A 21,986-nucleotide genomic window follows, 5' to 3' on the forward strand; every position below is an offset into this window, starting at 1 on the left:
TGTTTCTGTGTGGAGTCTGGAATGTTTGATTATGCAAAGCATTATAGGACTGAATGTCTCCCGGAACGCCTTGTAAAATTCAGCACTATAACCATCTGGTCCTGCACATTTATTATTAGGTAACTGATTGATAACCCTGTTTATCTCTTCCAATTTGATATCCCCTTCCAATAAATCCCTAGCCTCCTCACTTAGCTTAGGAAGCCCAGCGTTTGTTAAAAACTCATTTAATGCAGCAGTATCTACCTCTCCTTTCAGTTTGTAAACGTCATTGTAAAATTCGACGAAACGATTATTTAATGCCTTGGCTTTGGTTAAAATAGTACAGTTTTTAGATTGGATCCTATGTATGGCTTGTGCAGTTTGTCTGTCAGTTCAAAATGCTTTTGCATGACCTGATTAATTATTCTGGTGGTCTTTTTTAGACAGACTTAAGTTATATTCACTTTTAAGTGAAATTATTTTCTTCAGTAAAGAGTTACCTTCTAGACACGACCGAAAAATGTGCGCAGCTCCAAAAATAGAAAATCATGTCGTGGTGTCGATGTTTTTAATGTGATTAAAAACACTGATCACTGACCTGCTGTGATGGAAAAAATAGTCACATTCTTTACTTAGGTAAAAACACTAATACCACGATGTAAAAATACTTCATTACAATTTAAAAATCTTGCATGTTATTGTTTCCTTTTTTGAAAAATCAACATTTTTATTGCTGTTGTTGTACTTTAATGGTATTATCATTGTTATTTTTTGATGACTAAATACAGACCTGCAAACTCATAAGAGGAGAAAAAGGTGACATGTTGGTAAACCAGTCCCCTGTCCTCTGGGGGTCTGGGAGCGTCTGTCCTGCTCCAGAAGAAAAATGTTGTGATTTTAACATGTGAACAAAACATTCTGGTGACTGTTTCAGTTAAAAGAGTTAGTTCTGTTTGTGGTTTCTGCAGACATTACTACCTTTACTTTTACCTTTGTACTTGAAAAAAAGTAGAAAGTAAAGTAAAAACAGTAAAAGTAAATCTACAGTAAAAGTGAAGTTACTTTACTGAGTATTTTTACTTTAGCAATTTATAGTTGTTCATTTAATAGACCTGTTTTATCTTCTCTTTTTTGTATATTACCATTGTTCTTGAATAAAGCAAAAGAAATGTAATAGAAAAATTGCAGAACACGCAATATTTCTTATCTGATTACTAGATTAATCGGCAGAATAATCAATAGATTATGCTTTAATTTTATTGGTTCAAGAGAGATCAAATTGGGCTGTATGTGGCTCCTGAACCAAAATGAGTTTGACCCCCCTGGGTTAAAATGACCATCACTCTCGCGAGATCTTTCGCGGGTCTGGGGTTCCCTTCTGTAGTTCCCCTGAGTGTTGTAATGCTGCCACCTTGTGGTCAGATATGAGTAGGCATATAATTCTGACCTGACGTGTTTTCCGTGGTTTGACGGGAATTGGAGTCAGAATGGATTCGGTACTTCCTGCTTTGACAAGGAAGACAGAACAATTTCGGCTCTTGACTAAAAAGTTGTTCGCCTGCCAAATCGTTTTACCTCGAAGAGAAAGAAGGGAACATAGAGACAGAGTAAGTTTTAATTATTTTAATTGTTTAATTCCGAACTTCCGAAACAAAAGGAACTAAGCTCATTTTAAACAAAAAGCAGCGACGTTTGTCAATGGAACCGTAGCTACTATTGTAAGTTAAGCTCGGTTTGTCATTTAGGTTAAGTACGTGGAAAATGTCTCCAGACTAGTGTTGGTTAATAATTTACTCGTGTTTTATCTTTAATTGCTGTAGTACAACACACGTAAACTTGTTAGGACAGGTAGAAGTTGATGTTTAAGTTGCTGTTAAAGCTGTAAAACTGTCAAAGCTCGTTCAGCTACCTGCATCTGTCTGGTAGTAATTTTCCTCCCTGATACTAAAGTTGTCACACAATAACAATAGGCATGTGACGTCAGTATAAGGTAGATGTAAGTGAGTAAATCAATAAATCTACCATCACTTCATTTTTCACACTTAATGCTTCTAAAAGCATGATTTTAAGAAGACGCAAGTATTTATTTTAAATATTTTTGACTGAAAGTAAGAAAGCCATAATTAGAAAATGGTTACAGCCAGAATCACTTGTACTACAAGAATTTGTTGAAATTATTAAGGCTATTTATGTTATGAAAAAGCTGACATTTCTCTAAAGCTGTAAGTAAGTAGATTCCAGTTGTACAGGGCCAAATGGGTACAGTACTCCAATACCATAGGACCTGGTTATTTTATTTTGTAATTTATGTCTTGGCTGCAAATATGAGACAAAATAATTCTCATATTAGAGGTCTAAAGTGAATTACTGAAAAATGTAAATTGAAAGATGTTCTTTCGAGCTTTCCCTAAATCTCTCCTCACCTGTGTCATTTCTGTTCTTGTTCTTCTTTTTTGTTGTAGTTTTTGTTTTCCTTTTGTCTATTTTCATCAGATTCTTTTATATAGTTAGCTTGATTTTGAATTTTGTTCTTGGTTTTGTACTTGTCTTTCTTAATAGTTGATTTTAAGCAAGAATGATAAATGATTTATGAGATTCTCTCAATTAAAAAAACGATTCAGAAGTTTCTGAAAATGGTCATTTAAAATTCATCACTCATGCTGTTTTGGGTTTTGGGTTTACCTCTTGTGAAAACTGCGGACAGTAGTCAGTTTATTGATATTTTATTCTTAAGTCAAGTCAAGCCAGTGGTGTTCACCATGTAACAAAGTTTTTTGTTGAGGGCCAAGAGTAGATATCTCTTTATTTTTACAGGACTCAAAAGAAAAAAAAGCTTCAGGCGACAGAAACAGGTTCTACCAGAGGTTGGCTATATGATCATGTACCATGAGACAATGGGAATTTGTCTTACCGTGTATAGTGTAGTGTTCTGCCTTTAATGTCTCTGGGTGTATTAGGCCATTGTGACCAATGATATACAGCAATAAGCAGCAATGCTGTACATTGCATGATTATTATTTTTTTTTACATCAGCTTAATATGGTAATTTGAGTTTCAGGTAGGGCTGTACAATATATCAATATTATGTTGACATTGTGATATGAGACTATAGAAAATCCTAGACTTTGGGTATCATTACATCATGATTTGGCATAAATGTTGCCTTTTCCTGGTTTTGAGGGCTGCCTTACAGTAATGTGATGTCATTTTCTGAACACCCATCCTGTCACTATATTCAGATTACTGATTATTATTTATCTCAGATCTCAAAATGTTAAAATTTTGTGACAGCACCAATAGTCATTTCCACAGCATTGTCACAATATCAACTGATATTTAGGAATTTGGTCCAAAATATTGTAACATTTGATTTTGTCCCTGTGGTCCAGCCCTTTTGTCAGATATGTTGTTTTGTAGATTTGCCAAAAAACATTTGCAATTAATTGTATTAAAAAACGACAAAAAAATGAACTGAGGTCTTTAATAGGCATTTAGATTTAAAAAATGTACAGCTTTGTTACTTTTGATACCATAATTAACAGATTGTTTTAATCACATGATATTGAAAAAGTAGTGATATTTCTAACAACCTTCATTGTGATAAAAAATTATATATGATTTATTTATGGCTTTTATCCATATCAACCACCCCTACATTCTACAAGAATACAGATGCTTGCTTGGTAAAACATAAAAAAAATAAACATGGAAACTCAGCATGAACTTCCAGTTCACTGCTGTAGCTAGGAATAAATTCATGCACTGAATAGTTTATTTCTTTCTGTCCTTGAACATATTGAGATAACTTGACTGTTTAGACTGAATAAGGTCTTTCTGTCCTAGACAATGAAGCTTAGGCATAACATGAATTCTTAGACTGAATGGGAGCCTGTTTACCTGTGTGAGTCCTCAGTTTTCGTCGCATGGACATATCAAGTTGGCTCTTACAATGCCAATACATCCCAAAGCAAAAAACATTCTTACTCTCTCAAAAACTGAGGTGTAATTTGTCTAAAAACCTCTTCTGTAAATGAGAAGACTGAAAGGTCTTGATTCATCATTTACGTTTGCCTCCACTATTAAAACACCCACATTTATATTGTTATCCTCCCTTCCAGGCGCCCTGTACTGTCCTTGTTTACTGTAATCTTTGTCTTTTTGTTTTCCTCAGATGTCTTTGATCGAGCGCGGTGGTGTCCGCCCAATTACGGCAGTGGCGTGGACCTCCAACACCAGCACCTGCCCCAAAGATTTCAACCTAGTAGGAACAGAAATGAAGGATTTATACAAATGTCAATATAAGTTGGGATATTGTGTAAAATGTAAATGAGAACAGAATGCAATGATTTGCAAATTGTTTTCAATCTATACTCAATTGTATACTCAAAAAACCCTGTTTTGAAAATGCCACAGGTTAATTGGTAACAGATGATTGTATTGTGACTGGATATGAAAGCATTCTCAAAAGGCTTGTTCAAGCAAGGGTGGGGCAAGGTTCACCACTTTGTGAAAAACTGCGACAGCCAACAGTTTAACAGTTACAACACATACAAGACTGCACCATGCAAAGAGCAAGCCATATATCAACATCATCCACAAACTCTGCAGACTTCTCTGGGCCTGAGCTCTTCTGAGATGGAGTGAGACAAAGTGGAAAAGTGTGCTCCAGTCTGATGAGTCCACATTTCAGATTGTTTCTTGGAAATCATGGCCTTCATGTCCTCGGGGCTAAAGAGGAAAAGAATCATCCAGATTACTAGCACTAACTTCAAAAGCAGCATCTGTGATGGTACAAGGGTGTGTTAGTGCCCATGGCATCATGGGTAACTGTCACATCTGTGAAGGCCCCATTGATGCTGGAAGGTACATACAAGTTTTGGAGCGACACATGCTGCCATCTAGATGTCTTTTCCAGATTTCAGTAAGACAATGCAAAGACACATTCTGCATGTGTTAAACCAGCCTGGCTTCATGGTAAAAGAGTTGAGGTACTAGACTGACCTGCATGCAGTCCAGACCCTGGACTGTGCCCTATATAAACGTATAAACGTAAAGGTAAATTAGGACTCAAAAAAATACAACAACAGAGATCTCGGACTGTTGAACACCTGAAGTTGTTTCTCAAGCAAGAATGAGAAAGAATTTCACTTAGAAAATTTCAACAATTAGTTAAGTGAAGAAGTTAAGTAAAGATGATGTAACACAGTGGTAAACATGCCCTTGTTCCATCTTTGTATGTCCTACAGGCATCATAATCAGCAGTTTATCTGTTTATCATTTTATCAGTTTGAACATGAAATACGTCTTTTTTATTACATTCATTTAAATATAAGTAGAAAATTATTAACAAATCATTGCATTCTCTTTTTATTTACACTTTAAATAGTGTCCCAACTTTTTTGAAATTGGGGTTGTACATTGTTTCCATCGGTGTGACAATGTTAAAACCATTTAGAAACTTACTAAATAAAAAGGGATCAGGTAATTTCACATTTAACTCCAGAATTAAACAAACAGTTTGTGTCGGAGTCGGAGTTGTCCGAGAATTACAAAATAAGTGACACACTTTAAGACCCTCCCCCCACTCTGTACTGTCATGCACTGTGGAGCCAAAACCAATCTCTGCTTAAAGAGTAAAATCTTGAAATTAAAGAAAACACACCACAAGAGGACCAGACGGGCTTACGAAAGTGGTGGTATGATAATGGGAGCTGCTGTGTTCGTAGTCTGTCAGATGTTGTTGGAAATGTTAAGGACAGTTGTGTTTTGATGAGAAGGAAACATGGCCTTGAGAAACAGAGTGGTTGTTTAGGAGTGACATAAACTCTTTTCCAGGGTGAAAACAGGAAATTGCATAGCCACTGAATTTGTAAAAGCCTCCTGTATGTGTTTGAGCACTGTAATGACTAGCATCATAACCCGCTATTTAATTATAATTATGGGCATAATTGTACCCATTGGTTCTGACTTTAAACTCAGAATTTGACTCAGCTAACACTTAACTTTAGCCATCTTGTCCTCAAGTGAACTGAGCACTTGTTTTTCTTAAGTGCTGCCTGCGTCTGATAAATAGCGACATACTGAGGACCTGGTCGGTACAACCACACTTTTGTTTTGTTGGCTAGGGTGAGTTTGACTGCTGTAGATGAGAGCACTGCCTCACTAATGTGAACCCAAAGGAAAATATATAAAAGAGAAGAGATATATAATAGAATGAAGTGTTTCAAATATTCCAAAATTAACGCAAATGTAGGCTACCACTCCTCACCAACACATACGCACACATGCACGCATGCACACATGTATGCATGCGTGCTCACAGTTAAGTTTTTGTCTCTCTTAGTGTCCATCATTGTTAGCCTCCATTGAACCCAGTGATATTCAGTGATCTGATATATGTATTTTAGGGTTGTCACAATATCAGATTTTCACGATAAGATTATTATGGCCAAAGGCATTCACAATAATAATATTATCATGATAGCTATTGAAATTTTGAAAAAAAAATAAATAAACATATTCTCAGTCATGTTTGTGATGTCAGTTGTGGTGTATCTAACTGTGGCACTTTTCTCCTGCAGATCAGCATCACAGAAGACGGAGCAGCAGCGAACTTTACACGCAGCTTTGGGATGAAGTCTGGATATTACCTCTGTTACAGCAAGGTAACGCTGCATGTTTCCCATAAACTTTTGTTCTCTGCACATGTCCCTCAAATCTCCCACAATAGAGGATAAGTAGGCAGAATTTAGGTCCCTTGTTACAATTGCGGAGGCGTTCCTTACTTGAGGCTGGTCTGAACAGATTATCTGCCCAAACAATCTTGTAGTGTGAGGGGTTCACAGACATACTGTCTTAATGTTACCAGCTGGATCAGTGCTGATTTCAAATCCTAAATATCAAACATGTTTGATATGATTGATTTTTGTAAGTCAAATGTCAAACATGTTAGATTCCTGATCTGTGAACAGAACAGTGATGGAATATTGAGCAGGTGCCCACCCACCGAGAATGAGCTGACTAGGAATTGTCATAAACCAGATGTTAATAAATCTTTATTTCCAAGTCACCTTCAGCTTTCACTGCACGAAGTATAAACCATGCAGATTCTGTCTTCCCAGACAGTCCTCCTCCATGTTCAATGAGATCATGCGAATTTCTGTGAGATGCCAAGTCCGTGGAATCACCAATCTGAAATTGTTAGGATTAAAATACTACTAAAATAATACTGAAATATTACTCAAGTACAAGTAAAACTGCTAGTGTGGTGTTGGAGTTACTTTTTAGCCATTGATGTTTAATGCATTAGCAGTAGCAGCTAGGGATGCAGCGATTAACCGATTTTACTATTAACCGTGCTTTAAGACATCGTGGTTATTTAATCCCCAAGGCTCCGCTACACAGAGTTTTTCTGTTCTCACTTGCAAAAAATTTACACTATGCTGGTACATTATTTTTGGCACAACCTGCACAACGAAAACAAGGTTACACCAGAGGTGCAGTTGCTTACAGTGCGGTGTGTATCAAGAGACATGGAAGCTATGCTACATTAGCTTAGCAAAGGCAGAAGGACCAAGCAGCAAAGCTTTGTTTCTACCGAAGAAAAGAGTGAAGGCGGCAGTGTAGGAACATGTGGGATACACCAAGAATGACCAGGGAGTCATTCAAGACGATGGATCACCCGTCTGCAAAACCTGCCGAAAAAAAGTTGCAGCTAAAGGGTCAAAAACACATCTAACTTGATGCAGCATTTGTGGGATCACCACCCGGCTTTACACGCCAAAGAAAAGGTAACACATAATAAATTATTATTTGTTAAATTACGTTTGTTAAGTTACTAAATGAAACACTGAGCTGGTAGGGAGTTAAATATAAACATGTCACTTACAATCAGTGGCGTAGCGGTGAGAGTTGAGCTTTAAGTTCAGCGTAAACAAACAGCAGCAAAGCAGCTCGTTTTTCTGTGGAAGATAAAAGTGCTCTTCTCAAGGACTTCAGTCAGTGACCATTTAACATTACAGGTTGCTTCTTCCTGTCTGTGTTGATTAAACTCTAGGCATTGTGGGTTAATATACCAGGTGTAAAACACTAACATAACATCAGGAGCTTGTAGACTTCCAGCACTCGGGTTCCGGCAAGATGGCGAACTGTGCAGTCGCATCTGCCTGAGCTCCGCATGGGGTCCCGAAGTTAAAACTTCTTGAAGTTATATAGTCCACTATCATAAACAGGAAGAAGAAAAAAGAAAAAAAAAATCAGCCTGATGATGAACAAAACCAACAATACGAAGCCTGCGGCAGTGAAAAACCTCCCGTTCACAAATCGTTTGAACACAAACGAGCACGACTACTCAACAAGGTTGGCTAATGCAAATGCTAGCGGCAACAAACGAGATAGAGGGGGAACAAGTCCGGCTAACACACCTGAAAAAACACACATGGACAAGAAACCGAAAGGTATGTCTCAAGAAGACAACTGCACCACATCAACCGACACCATATTGAAAGCCATCGACTCCCTCGGGAAAACGTGTGGACGACCACATGGCTGAAGTTAGCAGACAAATGCAACAACATAGCTCCATGCTGTCTGCCATCGCTAAATCGGTGCAGTTTAACTCAGAGGAGCTAAAAGAATGCAAAACAAAAATTAAACACATGGAAAAACAAATCGAGTCACTCACAACAGAAAAGGATGACATTAAGGATCGTTTATTGAACCAAGAAAGATACAGGCGACAATGGTGCCTCCACATTAAAGGCAAAAAGGAGAGAGTCAATGAGAACATTAGGGCTGAAGTGGTGGAGCTCCTGGGAAAAATTGCTCCGGACCTAAAGGAGAAGATGGACGAAGAGGTCGACGTGGTCCACAGAGTCGGGAGAGCGATGGAAAACCTACATTGTCAAATTATCATCCTGTTTGTGAAATGCACAGCGAGAGACGACATCTGGAGACGTACGAGGACATCACTGGCATGTAAAGAAGAAGGGATTCACTTTGCTGAAGACCTGCTCCGGGAGGACTGGCGGTCCAGACAAGCACTATGGCCAAAAATCGAGCAGGCTAGAAAGGAGGGCAAGGCTGCGGGCTTTAGAGGCCCATTTGGGTTCATTGAAGGCAAGCGAATTGTGGAAGAGACTTCAGGTATGGACTGATTTTTGATTCTGAAAAGGAATACATAGTGGTACAGTTCTGAAAATGGGACCACTCAAGGTTTTTCTACTCCACCTCCCTAAACCTTTTCCAAACGTTGTTCATGTGTTCTATGTTCCAGTTAAAAACTGACATTTCTTTTGTTTCTCTTAATACAAGGGGACTTAAAGACTCAATTAAGCGCAAATCTGTTTTTCTGTTTTGCAAGGGACAACAAGCACATTGCATCTTTCTCCAGGAAACCCACTCTAACGACTCTGATGTTAAGTTTTGGTCCCAGCAATGGGGGGACAAAATCCTTTTTAGTCATGGGACAAATCGTTCGGCTGGAGTTGCCATATGTTTTAATAGATGTCCTGGTAAAATTTTGTGTAACAAGGCAGATGAAGATGGACATTGGGTTGCCTGTGCTTTGAATATGGACAACATTGTTATTATCCTGGTCAACATTTATGGTTACAACAATGATCAAAAAAATAGGAGCTTGTTGCATCAGATTTCTTTGGTTATAAAAGAACTACAGGTAAAATTCCCCACTGAGTATATAGTGATTGGAGGTGATTTCAACTTAGCTCCTGATGAGTAGATGGATAGATGGCCCTCAAGACTTTCAGGGGAATACAAAAACCCATTAATGGAAAATTTCATGAACAATAATAAATTAAATGACATCTGGAGAATTCTGAACAAAGACGTTAAACAATTTACTTGGCACAAACCTAATGGCCAAATTAGATCACAAATTGATTATTGGTTGGTAACAAACTCAATATCAGAACATGTTGCAGAAACAACAATCTCTAATTCCCCTTTAAGTGATCATTGTACCATTAATTTGAAACTAAAAAAAAGAGATAAAAATAATATCTTTAAAGATTATTGGAAATTTAACTCTCAGTTATTAAAGACTGAGGAATACTGTAACTCTATTAAAGCGTTAATTTTGGATATTAAAAAAAATGATAACACAATAAGTACACCAATATTAAAATGGGAATATTTAAAATTTAGTGTTAGAAAGTACTCAATAGCATTTGGTAAAAAGATGGAAAAGAACAGAAGAGCAGAAGAAACAAATATAGTTAAAGAACTCATGAATCTTTATAGTAAGTTGAATTGGACTGAGAAAGAAAAAGAAAGAATTAATAACTTGCAATCCAAACTGGATGTGATGTATTTGAATAAAGCCAAGGTTGCATATGTGAGGTCCAGAGCCAGGTGGATAGAAGAAGAGGAAAAAAATACAGCCTACTTTTGCAATTTAGAAAAACATAGACAAGAATATAATTCAATATGTAGTCTATCAATTAATGGAGAGGAATGCACAGATTTTTGATTTTTACAGTAACCTATATAAATCTTCATATTCAAAACAAAATGCCACAGACTTCTTCGACAAAATTAGTAATTTGATTCCAGTAATTGATGATAACTTTAAATAAACTTGTGACAAGGAGTTAAGAATTACAGAATTTGATTGCGCAATTAAAAACATGGCATCTGACCGCTCACCAGGGCCAGATGGAATAACAACAAACTTCTACAAACATTTTTGGGAAGACAAAACTCCTGTTGTTCCAAGCTTTAATTCAATGTGTTAGCCAAAAAAAACTAATGGAAACAATGAAACAAGGTGTAATAAAATTGATACCAAAACCTGGAAGAGATAAGAAAATTCTTAGCAACCTAAGGTCTATAACACTTTTAAACAAAGACTACAAGATCTTTATAAAAGTCTTGGCGACAACATTAAAAATAGGCATCTCTGAGATAATTAGCTTAACTCAATCAGGATTTCTTAAAGGAAGGTCAATCCATAATAATATCTGCCTGGTTGTGGATCTTATTGATTATAATCACTTAATTAAAGATGATGGTTTCATGTTGTTTCTGGATTTCCACAAAGCATTTGATTCTATCGAACATGCTTTTATTATTAATACGTTTAAACATTTTGGTTTTGGTAATGCATTTCTTGACATGATTGCTATGTTATATACTGATATGAACAGCTGTGTTTCCCTTTCAGAAGGTACATGTTCCAGATTCAGGGTAGAAAGAGGCATTAGTCAAGGATGCAGCATCTCACCTCTTTTATTCATTGTTGCCACATAATTACTAGCTATAACTGTTATAAATTCAGACATTAATGGATTAGACATAGGTAATCACAAATTAATCATAAGTCAGCTTGTTGATGATACAACAATCTTTCTAAAAACAAACAAAAAATTCCGTTGGCCTTAGAAACAATTAAGCTGTTCTCCCAAGCCTCGGGTCTGCATCTGAATCTGGATAAGTGTGAACTCATGAGTATACATAACTGTTCTGAGTCTTCACTGTATGATATGCCTGTCAAAAATGAGATAAAATATCTTGGAATTTGGATAACTAAATTCTCTGACACTAGTGAAAAAAAGAATATCCGAAATAACATTGATAAATGTAAAGAAATTCTGAACAATTGGCTGCAAAGGGATTTAACGTTATTTGGTAAAACGATGTTAACCAAAATTGAATCATTATCCAGGTTAATCTATCCAGCATTCTCCCTAGCAATCCACAGAGGATTATAAAAGAAATTAATAGAATAAACTTTAATTTCATATGGAAAAACAAACATCATTATATCAGAAATGGGGACTTGATAAAGGACTATGGGGATGGTGGCATAAAAGCAATTGATTTCGAAATTATGAATGGAATGTTAAAGATTAATTGGCTCCAATCCTTTTTAAGAAATGGTGATCAGATATGGTTCTCCTTACCCAATCTTATTTTCAACAAAGTTGGAGGTATTGAACTTCTATTAGTATGTGATTTTTGAAATATCCAAACTACCCATTGAACTATCTAAATTTCATCAGCAGGTTTTACTACAATGGAAAATGATGTTCAAACATAACTTCGGCCCCCATAATGTCCCACTGTGGAACAACAGAGTTATACTGAGCAGGAGGAGATCTATGTTTATGGAAGACTGGATGGCAAAACAAATTTGGTCTATTACTCATTTAATGGATGGGAATGGAAACATACTTGTACTAGATGATTTTAATGCTAAATATAACACTAATTGCTCTATTGAGATTTACAGGAAAGTCACACAGAATATTCCAAAAGTCCTCATTCAATCAATAAAGAACAATATTTTAAACATACCAACTCCAAAATTACACAAAATTAAAATAGAGGATATGGACCTCGTTAATGAGAAATGTAACAATAAATTTTTAAGACAGTACTTAGTAAACACTTTCTATCCAAGTATTGCAAAAAGCACACTTTCTCTTAAATATTATGATAAATCTAAAATATCAGCTATTTATACAAAATACCTAAAATTCCCAATTCCTCCCAAATGTAAAGAAATACATTTTAAAACCATAAATAATATTTATCCCTCAAATGATTTCATTAACAAAAGATTTAAATTAGCTGTAGATAACTGTTATATTTGCAAAACGAATGTAGAGACGACAGAGCACCTATTTTTTGAATGTGATACCATTCAAAATATATGGAAATCTCTCCATGACTTCATATCATCCAGTTCCATCAGCATAGATTTCTGGACCTTTCAAGATATTCAAGTTGGTGTATTCCTCAAGAATAAAAATAATTAATTTTTAGTTAATAATTTGATCATTTTCTCAATATACTACATTCACAAGTGTCGTTATGCTAAATCACCCCCCTCATGGCCTGCTTTTAGAAATGAACTTTCTTTATTACAACAATGTCTAAAACAAATAAACAACCCCCATGCAATTAAACTGTATTCTCTGCTAACAACATTTGACTCATCTTAAACCCCTTGCATCTATTAATATGGTTTTCTCTTTCTTTCTTTATTGAATTATTCACTCATTATTTATTTGTAATTATTTATTTATTTTATTATTTATTCTTCACCCTTTTTTTTCTTACCACAGTAATCTTGTTATGTGAACTTGAAAAGGAGGTGTGACTGTCCCATTATTTCTGATGTACTAAAGTATACAACTGAGTATGTCACTGTTCTTGTTCTATCACATATTAATAAAAAAAAAATTAAAAAAAATAAAAATTCCAGCACTCTACCATGGGATCTAATTAATTGCATTTCAGTTCTTATTGATTAAGCATATTTCTATTATTTTTACTAAAACTTGTGAAGTGCTTGTCTGTGATAAAGCACTATATAAATGTAATCCATTACTATTATTATTATAAAACTTCAAACAAACAAAAAACAATAACAGACAGGATTTAATCATTTAATAAGTAAAGTTAATCTTAGTCTTATATTAATAATAATACTTAAAATACTTTATTTCACATATTTTTCCACCATCTTTTTAAGTTCTCTACTCAGGTCCAAAAGAAATGTAGAAAGAATACACAAACTGAAAATACTAAATAATTTAGTGATATTTTTGATCAAAAGAGCTGTGCAGACAGAGATCCTGCAGCCTTTGACTCCATCTGTTTTGTTCAAAAGGGAAATACTGACATGCTTGTTTACAGAGCAGAGGTCACTTTTATGTAATTCCAAAGAAAGATACAGACTTTTTGTTTATCTTTATTTATTATTTTGTACTGTATTATTTAATTACTGTGTTATTTCTGACAGCAGTAAATAACACATTAAAATCTCTAAAGAATGTTCATGTGATTTTATACATTAGTTCATTGGTAGTGTTGTGAAATCAATTAATGCATAATAATCGTGATAATCGTGAAAATGTGATTATTCCTCAGACTATGATCATACAATCAAAATCTATAATTGTTGCATCCCTAGTAGCAGCCATTCAATAAAAGCGGTGTCTATTCCTCCAAATCTTCAGTCGGCGGTAACCTCTCCAGACCTGTGCCTGCTGCAGTGTTTTGGGTTTTTTGTCTATATGTCGTGGTTGTAATTGACACATTTGCATTTGGATAGTCTCATTCCCAAAAAAAATGTAGATGAAAGGTTTGGATATTCATTCAAATTGTACTCAGTACTCAGTTGTGATTTTAAGTAGTTGCTCTTGGTTATTTCCACCCCATCCTCTAGTGTACACCAGGCATAAACAGACTCTCTCTCTCCACAGGACTTGGCAGGTGGTATGGTTGTGTCAGACATCCAGCTTATTTCAGACAAGGACTCTATTCCTCACGGTTATTGCTATATAGCAGAGCACCTCGAACCAAGTGAGTACACATGAACATTTTCTATACTTCCTATATTTGTGAGGACCTTAACTACATAATTAAGGCCTTGTTCAGACTGCCAGCCCAAATCTGTTTCTTGGCTTATCCAGAGTGTAGTCATATTAATTTTAGAAAGTCTGGACAGCAAAAAAAAAACAAAACACATGCACGTGTATTTCCAAAGAGATGTCTACAGATGCATCTGAATCCAGATTCTCTGACTTGCTCAAATAGGATATAGGAATAGGAATAGGATAGAATGTCTTTTGTGTCGCTCACAAGAAGGAACACAAAGACAACGTCAAATCCGGAGTGATGGAAGTGTGTTGGAGGACAACACAGAGAACGACTGTCTTCACAGCATGATTGTTTGGAAGGCGAGATGATGAAGCCGCATCACCACTACGTAGTTACTGACACCTACAGCGTTACCACAGCAACCCATGCAGATAGGTTGCTGATGTCTAGACGCACATATCTGATCTGATCAGTTACAAATGATAGCATGGACAGTCTGTCTCTAATTTGAGCTGTCTGAACAAAGCCTAATTGTTTAACCCTAACCCAAACCAAGTGTGAACCTTTAAGCAGTGCTTTGAAATAGTGTGGACCAGCCAGAATGTCCTGACAATGTAGAAATGTCCTCACTATGTTAAAATTGATCCTCACAATGATAGAAATACAAGCCACATACGCACATTCCTGATATTTGATTCACTCCTGGTATTTGATGTCTTATTTACTCACTCCCGATTTAATTTGCTGTCTCATGTTTGTGTGTCCAGAGGCCTCTGTTTCGAAGAAGAAAAGGGTGTGTGTGCGCGTCGTCCCAGTGGGAAGTGTGGACACAGCTGTGTTGGATATTAAACTGACAGCCAAAAGCAAAATGATGTTGCAGCACCACACATATGTGGGGTTGGTAGCATTCACATATACAAACATTTGCTTTGCATCTCTTTTATCATGGCATTTCTTAAATCCCATGGTCACTCTTCAGATCACTTGCTTTTAACTGTGAATTCAGTACTTAAGTCAGTTATTATACAGTATCATTAAATGTTGTTTGTCCTCAGAGACATCCATGGTTACGTGCTGTGGTGCAGAAAGGGTTACTTTTCTAGCCCCGTGCCTCAAGCCAAACCCCGCAGTGTCAGCCTGGACCTCCGCGGACTCTCACTGGACCAGCCGTCTGCTCCTCTGCCTCTTAGACCCAGGTACTGGACTTATCAGTGTTTAATATACTCAGTGCCCACTTCATTAGGTACGCCCGAACAATCGATAAAGTAATCCAATACACCAGCTCAGTCAATTTCAATATCGAAATCCACTCAAAATCAAATGCAGGATCAGCAGTTCTCCCAGTATTTTTTGGATGGTCTTATTTGCATAGATCATATAGAGGCATCAGTTATAAACTGAAACCATTTCATAATCAAAACTCCTTGTACAGATGTTTAACTACCCCTTATAGCATGCACTGTTGTGTGACTGCAGCAACTTGCTGGCACCAGGTGAGATTCTTTTTCCACAATAACCATCTGGATCACATATTAGGATTCAGGTTACCCACAAGGTCACCTTCCTATTATTCACAACCCCTATTATTTATCCACCTACACTAGGAATCTCATTTGATTTATTTTGATTTAAAAAAAAGTTGGAATCATGTCAATGTGTATTTTCAGGCATATTTTAATTTTAGTGGGGGGGTAAGGACCCCCTGGGGGTCAGGGACCCTTTGTTAAAGACCCCTGATCTAGATCGTTTTGGTGAGAGTTGTTTTATTCTTACTGAGCTACATCCACCAACTGTATCATCACACAGATGGAAGTGTGCATCTACTCATGGAGGAGAGATTGTAACCATTAAATGTGTCCTCTTCAGCTGAGTTGTAACCTCTTGTCCATGAGTAGATGCACGCTTCCCTCTGCTTCTGCTTCTGCTTCTGCTTCTGATTTTGGGGTGAACTGTCCTTTTAACTATGACCTCAGTAATAAAGATATAGTTGAATTTACATATTTGCAGCTCTGTCAACAAAAATTGAGCATTATAAACTTCATAAAACTAGAATTCATTCATTTTTATTGTTCCTATTTTTATATTTCCTCTTGTTTCTTCTCATTCATATTGCTGTTTATATTGCTTGTTTACTTTTTTTTATTGATGCTTCTATTTCTCATCTTTATTTCAATTAGATTGTACAGGTGCATCTAATAAAGTGGCCACTGAGTGTAGAGAAGTCCTACAGTGCAGCAAAGAGAAACAAATGACAGTAACAGATTGGGAAACAAAATTTTACACTTTTAGATGAGAGAAAGAGAAAAAAAATGTATGTTTCTCTTTATGATAGATTAGAATATGTAAAAAATGCATTTTAATAACCCTACAGTATAGCTCAGTGTGTGTCCTTGAGATGTTTTACTCCTGACGTCAGTATCTACTCATTTGTCTCTGCAGCAACCCTCCTCCTCCACTGCCACATAATAAACTGAGTCAGAGACGCTGCAGTCTGAACAAGGACTTGGACAAACCTGCTGACAGCAGTATCCAGGGAATCACAGGTACTCCAAGTTTTCATACACTGGAAACGTCTTACTGTTTCTGCAGAATGACTGACTCAAATATTACCTACCTCCACTCTCTGTAGCTCTGGATGGAGTTCCCTTTAGCCTTCACCCAAAGTTTGATGTCCAGGCAAACGGCACGGTATGTTTGACATGTTCACCAAAGTGATGGGTTACATTGCCGTTTTTTTCCTTAGTTTAATTCTTGTTTTGTCACATTGCTTTCTCTTTGTCATATTTCTCTTTAAGACTCTTCAACTGAACAACATTCGCATCAAATCTCTCCGAGACATTGAAAACGAGGTAGGCTCACATCTGACTCTCAATTTGAGTCCTGCGATTCTTAAATTAAGAACATAAACGTTTTCCAACAAAGATTATACTCACTGATTGTCTTTTTATCAGTATAACTACACTTTTGCCGTGGAGGAATCTGCCGCCAAGAGGACCAGACCATCAGTGGTGACAGGAGGCACTCCAGCAGCTCAGTAATCTGTGAACCTTGACAAAGCAGCAATATTGAGCATGACATCTCACATCATGGTACAGATGAAGGTGGTCATGAATATACGTGCACTGTGGGCTTATAATATTAGTGTCCAAGTGGAATTATAATGATTCATCATAGCAGGGTTAATTTAAAGGTCATCTGTGGGTACTACCTTTGTACATAGGACTGACAATCATACTTAAAAGTTAAAGGGATAGTTTGGATTTTTTGAAGTTGGGTTGTATGAGCTACTTATCCATAGTCTGTGTATTAGCTACAGAGGGTGTAGCAGTATAGGAAGCTAAGCTGCAGATCAAGCCACTGCAAAAAGAATCAATGTTAGTTTAAATTTATGCTATATTTAGAATATTTTCACCGCCTTACTTTGCCACCTCATACAACCCCACGTCACATAATCCAGACTACCCTTTTAACATTGTTTGGTTATTTCATTTTCACATAATACTTGCATTCCTTTTTATGTATCTATCATGTCCAGTGCCATCTTCAGACATTCCAGGTTTTTATTTGCAAAGGAAAGGCCTGTTTAAATGGAACCATGCTTGTAATTATATTGTCTTAATGTGTTTTTATACAGTTCAGCTTTTGTGAGAATACAGTCTTTAAAGACATTGCAGGGTTTAAGACATAACAAAGCTACAAATCCAAAGGTTATTATTGGCTACTCATTTGCAGCATGCCAACTGTCTGCTTAAAAATGCTTCATTATAACATGCAGGTGCACTTCCCATTGAAGACGTGGGCTACTTGCTCTGTTCATTGTAGCACATTTTTAATTGTTGCAATCATTAAGAATTCCTTAAGCGGAGGTGTAATATTGTAATATTGGTGGATGAACTTTACTGCAGAACACACTAGCTACATGTAGGGTATATGATATTTCTTGTATGGAGAGTAGCCTTCTCACAGGTTTGTATTACTCCAAAAAATATTATATCCTGCTTTAAGGTGAAAGGAGGATGATTGTATATTTTGCTCTGTGTGTCAGTCATACTTAACAAGATATGTGGAGGAAAAGGGGAGAGAATCTATTTTTTGTTTTGTTTTTTTTAACTGTCAGGCAGAATAAGAGCCAAATATTTATGATTTGTCATTGTACAATATATAAACTTACATTTAGTCATTTTTATGGTTTGTACAGCAATCTTTTATTGAATGGAAAAAATAAAAACCTAAGAAACACTACTTCAGGTACGTTGGTTTTACATGCATGCCACCTTACAGAACCACTATATTTAGGAATATTTGCGAAAGAAAATCAATTTGAAATACAGCTTGAAAATGCACAGTATAGTAACATGCAGCAGAAGGCAAAAACAAGAGGCAATGTACAGTATTTGTTTAGACATATTTTGTTTGTGGTGAACATATGGACAAAGAAAAACATGTCTTGACTCAGTTTGTTTAGATGAAGTTGATTGAGCTTGTATACAGTTTCTTAGCAGTGCCTTTCAGCAGTTACTGTATGAACATTGGAGTTGACAACCACAATGTCATATTTAGGATCATTTACTTTCACTCTGCCTGCTTCAATTTTCCAAGTCACTCTTGAATTCAGATTCTTTGTGACGACTCAACTTTTTTCTGGGCTCTTGAACTATAGCCTCTGTGGAAGTGTGTTAATCGCAAATATGTGTAAAAACTTAAAAACAGCTTGGAACAGGATGTGATATTATTTTTTTGTCCATTCAGGGTTAACAACTGAAACAATTTTATTTTCATTCTCTTTATGATTCCATTGTATCCCAAATGTTCCATTTCCAAGTTCCATCAGGTTTTTATGAATCTACTCCTACACTTCCTACTTCCTACATGTTGACATCTCTTCAGCACTCTGACAGTAATATTTACATAAACGCAGCATCCTGTGTTTCTGTCTAAAGGTAAATGGAAGCCAACATCATGGTGCATTACTGCCACCTGCTGCACAATGCTGGACTGTATGTTATATGTACATTTCCTATTACATCATTGTCTCCCCGTATAGACAACTGTTATGCAACCTGTTATTTTTCAGTTTGCAACTTTTGTGATGACTGCACAAAATAAGCATTTCAAATTGTAATGGCAGAAAATGTTGTATATGCAAGGGTGTAATTAAAGATCATTTTCATGATCTGTTTTTATATTATTTATTTTCAGCTAATTGTGAAATATTTGTTCGATTACAAATATATCACAAGTTGCCAAACTCCAAAGTGATCCCTTGCTTGTTTTGAACACTGGCCTTATCCAAAGATATTTTAATTTTTAATTTATTGTGTTTGGGTCCTGCATCACCCTGTTGGGATTTATTTAACAATAATGCCTTGCTCATTGTGCATTATCCAGATTGTTGCTTGACTGCTTACTTTAAAAAATCAAAAACTTGACACAAAATATTAATTTTAAAATTATTGTATTGGTTTAAAAATTATTTTATTTTCCGTGCCTTCAAATGGAGTTTATGAACTCGTAATACGATAATATTGTGTGAGCAATTTAGGATAACTGTTGGTGCGGGTAGTGCTTGATATATTCTAGTATCATATCATTGGGAGCATATTGTACATGTTTGTTTTTATGCTTCTCAGTTTTATATTCTAGTCAAACAAATGTTTATTTCTTTTTGAATTATATTTCTTACAATTGAAAGGTGACAGATGGAATCATTTACAATGGTAATCTGATAAATAATAACCAGAATTTATAGAAACCAGGGCCAAAGTAATCCACTCTGTGGCCCCAGGGAAGATATTCACCAATAATGTGGACAAGATTTGCTAATAATCCAAGTCTAGCCTTTATAGTCCAGGCATTTCAGGACTTTCCTTGGATTTCTTTATATTTTTGATATGTTATAAATGATATACTGATGAGACCAGAACAGCTGGAAGAGTGTGCAATTTGTGTGGAGTTATATAATGTAACGGCTGTACTATTAGGCTAGGGGAGAGTGGGACATCTTGTTGCACGGGCACATAATCACAATTGTTATATCTCTGAGGGCATTTTTGACTTGCCAAAATTTAAAAAATTTATTCTTCATTAATTTATTATGTTATTATAGTCAGGCAAAGTTACACTGAGCATGATGTTAGCCACTTAAAAAGAAGCAGGACATTTTAATCCAGATAAATGTATTTTTGACAATATATTTTGTGGTTATGGCCAGTGGTGGACGAAGTACTCAACCCCAGTACTTGAGTCAAAGTATAGATACTCCTGGTCAAATATTACTCAACTACAAGTGAAAGTTGCTCAAAGTACTAGAGTTCTTGTTTTTAAAAATACTTAAGTATTCAAAAGTACATGTTTTTAAAAATACTTAAGTATTCAAAAGTACAAATTACAAGTACATTTTCTAATATCAATACATGCTGTATTCTTTTCATGATGCATTTACAGAAGCTTGTAACTCTCTGAAACCACCTAATGATGCACTGATGCTTGTAGAACCACTCTGCTACACAAAGTCTATAGAAACACCTCTAAAAAATTTAGCATAGAAATACATTCAAAACCAAAAAGGACAGCTGTTGTCATTTTCTGATGTAACTGTATTAAAATCACATCATAACATTAGATTGAAGCCGACTGTAAGTAGTTCTCCAAGTTAAATAACTGAGATTTCGTTCTGTCTTCAGAGGCAGTATATACATGAATTATGTGGTATTTTTCACCCCAATAAAAACAATCCATCTTTAAAAGCTACCTGGAATAATGAATAATTCTAATAACATTTTGAGATTTAATTTTGTCTTTCTCCTGCCGTCAACATTATTGCTTTTTGTTTGAATGAAAAAGGGAGAGCTTGCTTGTTCTTGTTACAAAGCGCCTGTATGATGTATTTCCACTTTTACATCAATCCAGAGGAGCTACTGTGATTGGTTTTCTTTTGTGAGGAACACAGCATGTGACCAATTAACTTAAAAGCTTAGTCAAAAAGTAACAACAACCTTCCTAGAAATGTAGTGGAGTCAAAAGTACAATATTTGTCTTTGAAATGTAGTGGAGTGAAAGTAATAAGTTTCCAGAAAAACAAATACTCAAGTAAAGTACAAATACTCAAAAAATATACTTAAGTACAGTACTCAAGTAAATGTACTTCACTACTGTCCACCACTGGTTATGGCAGAGGAAACACTCCCAATTCTGTCCACAGGGGCCTCCAAAATCAACAGAATAGAAAAGTTCCTTGTAATAGCTTGAAATCACATTATGCAGCTCTTGTGTTAATGTCAAGATATTTAATAATACTGAGTTTATATGACAAATTTTAACACAAATCCAAAATTTTACTGCTGGGGCTTTAAAATGCCAGTAGTTGCGGAAAAGACCGCATATAGCGTTAACAAACGCATTTTCAATTAAATTGATATTTCAACTTTGTTCCTCCTGGCTGATAGTTGTGCCTTTACACCGTCCTGAGTGATTCTGTTCGTGTCTACCCCACTCTTTCTGTATGAGGATATGATCTGCAGCTGCAGTTACACAGTGACTGTCCTGCAGGTCTGTTTGTTCTGCTCTCCGGAAAACGGGCTCTGATTCCAACCAGCTGTTTCCCGCCTCACACAGATCAGCTGCACACACACACACACACACACACATGCACGTAG

General features: G+C 36.0%; 1 protein-coding gene across 1 annotated transcript; it reads left to right on the forward strand.

Moving 5' to 3' along the window:
- Window positions 1-1,460: 1,460 nt before the first annotated feature.
- On the forward strand, window positions 1,461-17,917 carry mvb12a (multivesicular body subunit 12A). The gene is made up of 10 exons (XM_084711294.1): window positions 1,461-1,589; window positions 4,154-4,243; window positions 6,564-6,647; window positions 14,214-14,313; window positions 15,099-15,228; window positions 15,387-15,527; window positions 16,771-16,874; window positions 16,961-17,019; window positions 17,127-17,180; window positions 17,283-17,917. Exons 1-10 carry the CDS (start codon window positions 1,470-1,472, stop codon window positions 17,367-17,369), a joined length of 969 nt encoding a protein of 322 aa, XP_084567420.1. The 5' UTR covers window positions 1,461-1,469; the 3' UTR covers window positions 17,370-17,917.
- Window positions 17,918-21,986: the final 4,069 nt, after the last annotated feature.

This window comes from Lutjanus erythropterus, chromosome 3 (genome assembly GCF_056507025.1).
Source record: "Lutjanus erythropterus isolate fLutEry1 chromosome 3, fLutEry1.hap2, whole genome shotgun sequence".
Taxonomy (NCBI): Eukaryota; Metazoa; Chordata; class Actinopteri; order Lutjaniformes; family Lutjanidae; genus Lutjanus; species Lutjanus erythropterus.

Excerpts from the sequence above, each read along its gene's own strand:
- mvb12a (XM_084711294.1), top strand. The coding sequence starts at position 1,470 with ATGGATTCGGTACTTCCTGCTTTGACAAGGAAGACAGAACAATTTCGG. Across the intron at positions 15,528-16,770 it reads CCTCTGCCTCTTAGACCCAG|CAACCCTCCTCCTCCACTGC; the intron begins GTACTGGACTTA and ends TTGTCTCTGCAG. Across the intron at positions 16,875-16,960 it reads CAGTATCCAGGGAATCACAG|CTCTGGATGGAGTTCCCTTT; the intron begins GTACTCCAAGTT and ends CACTCTCTGTAG.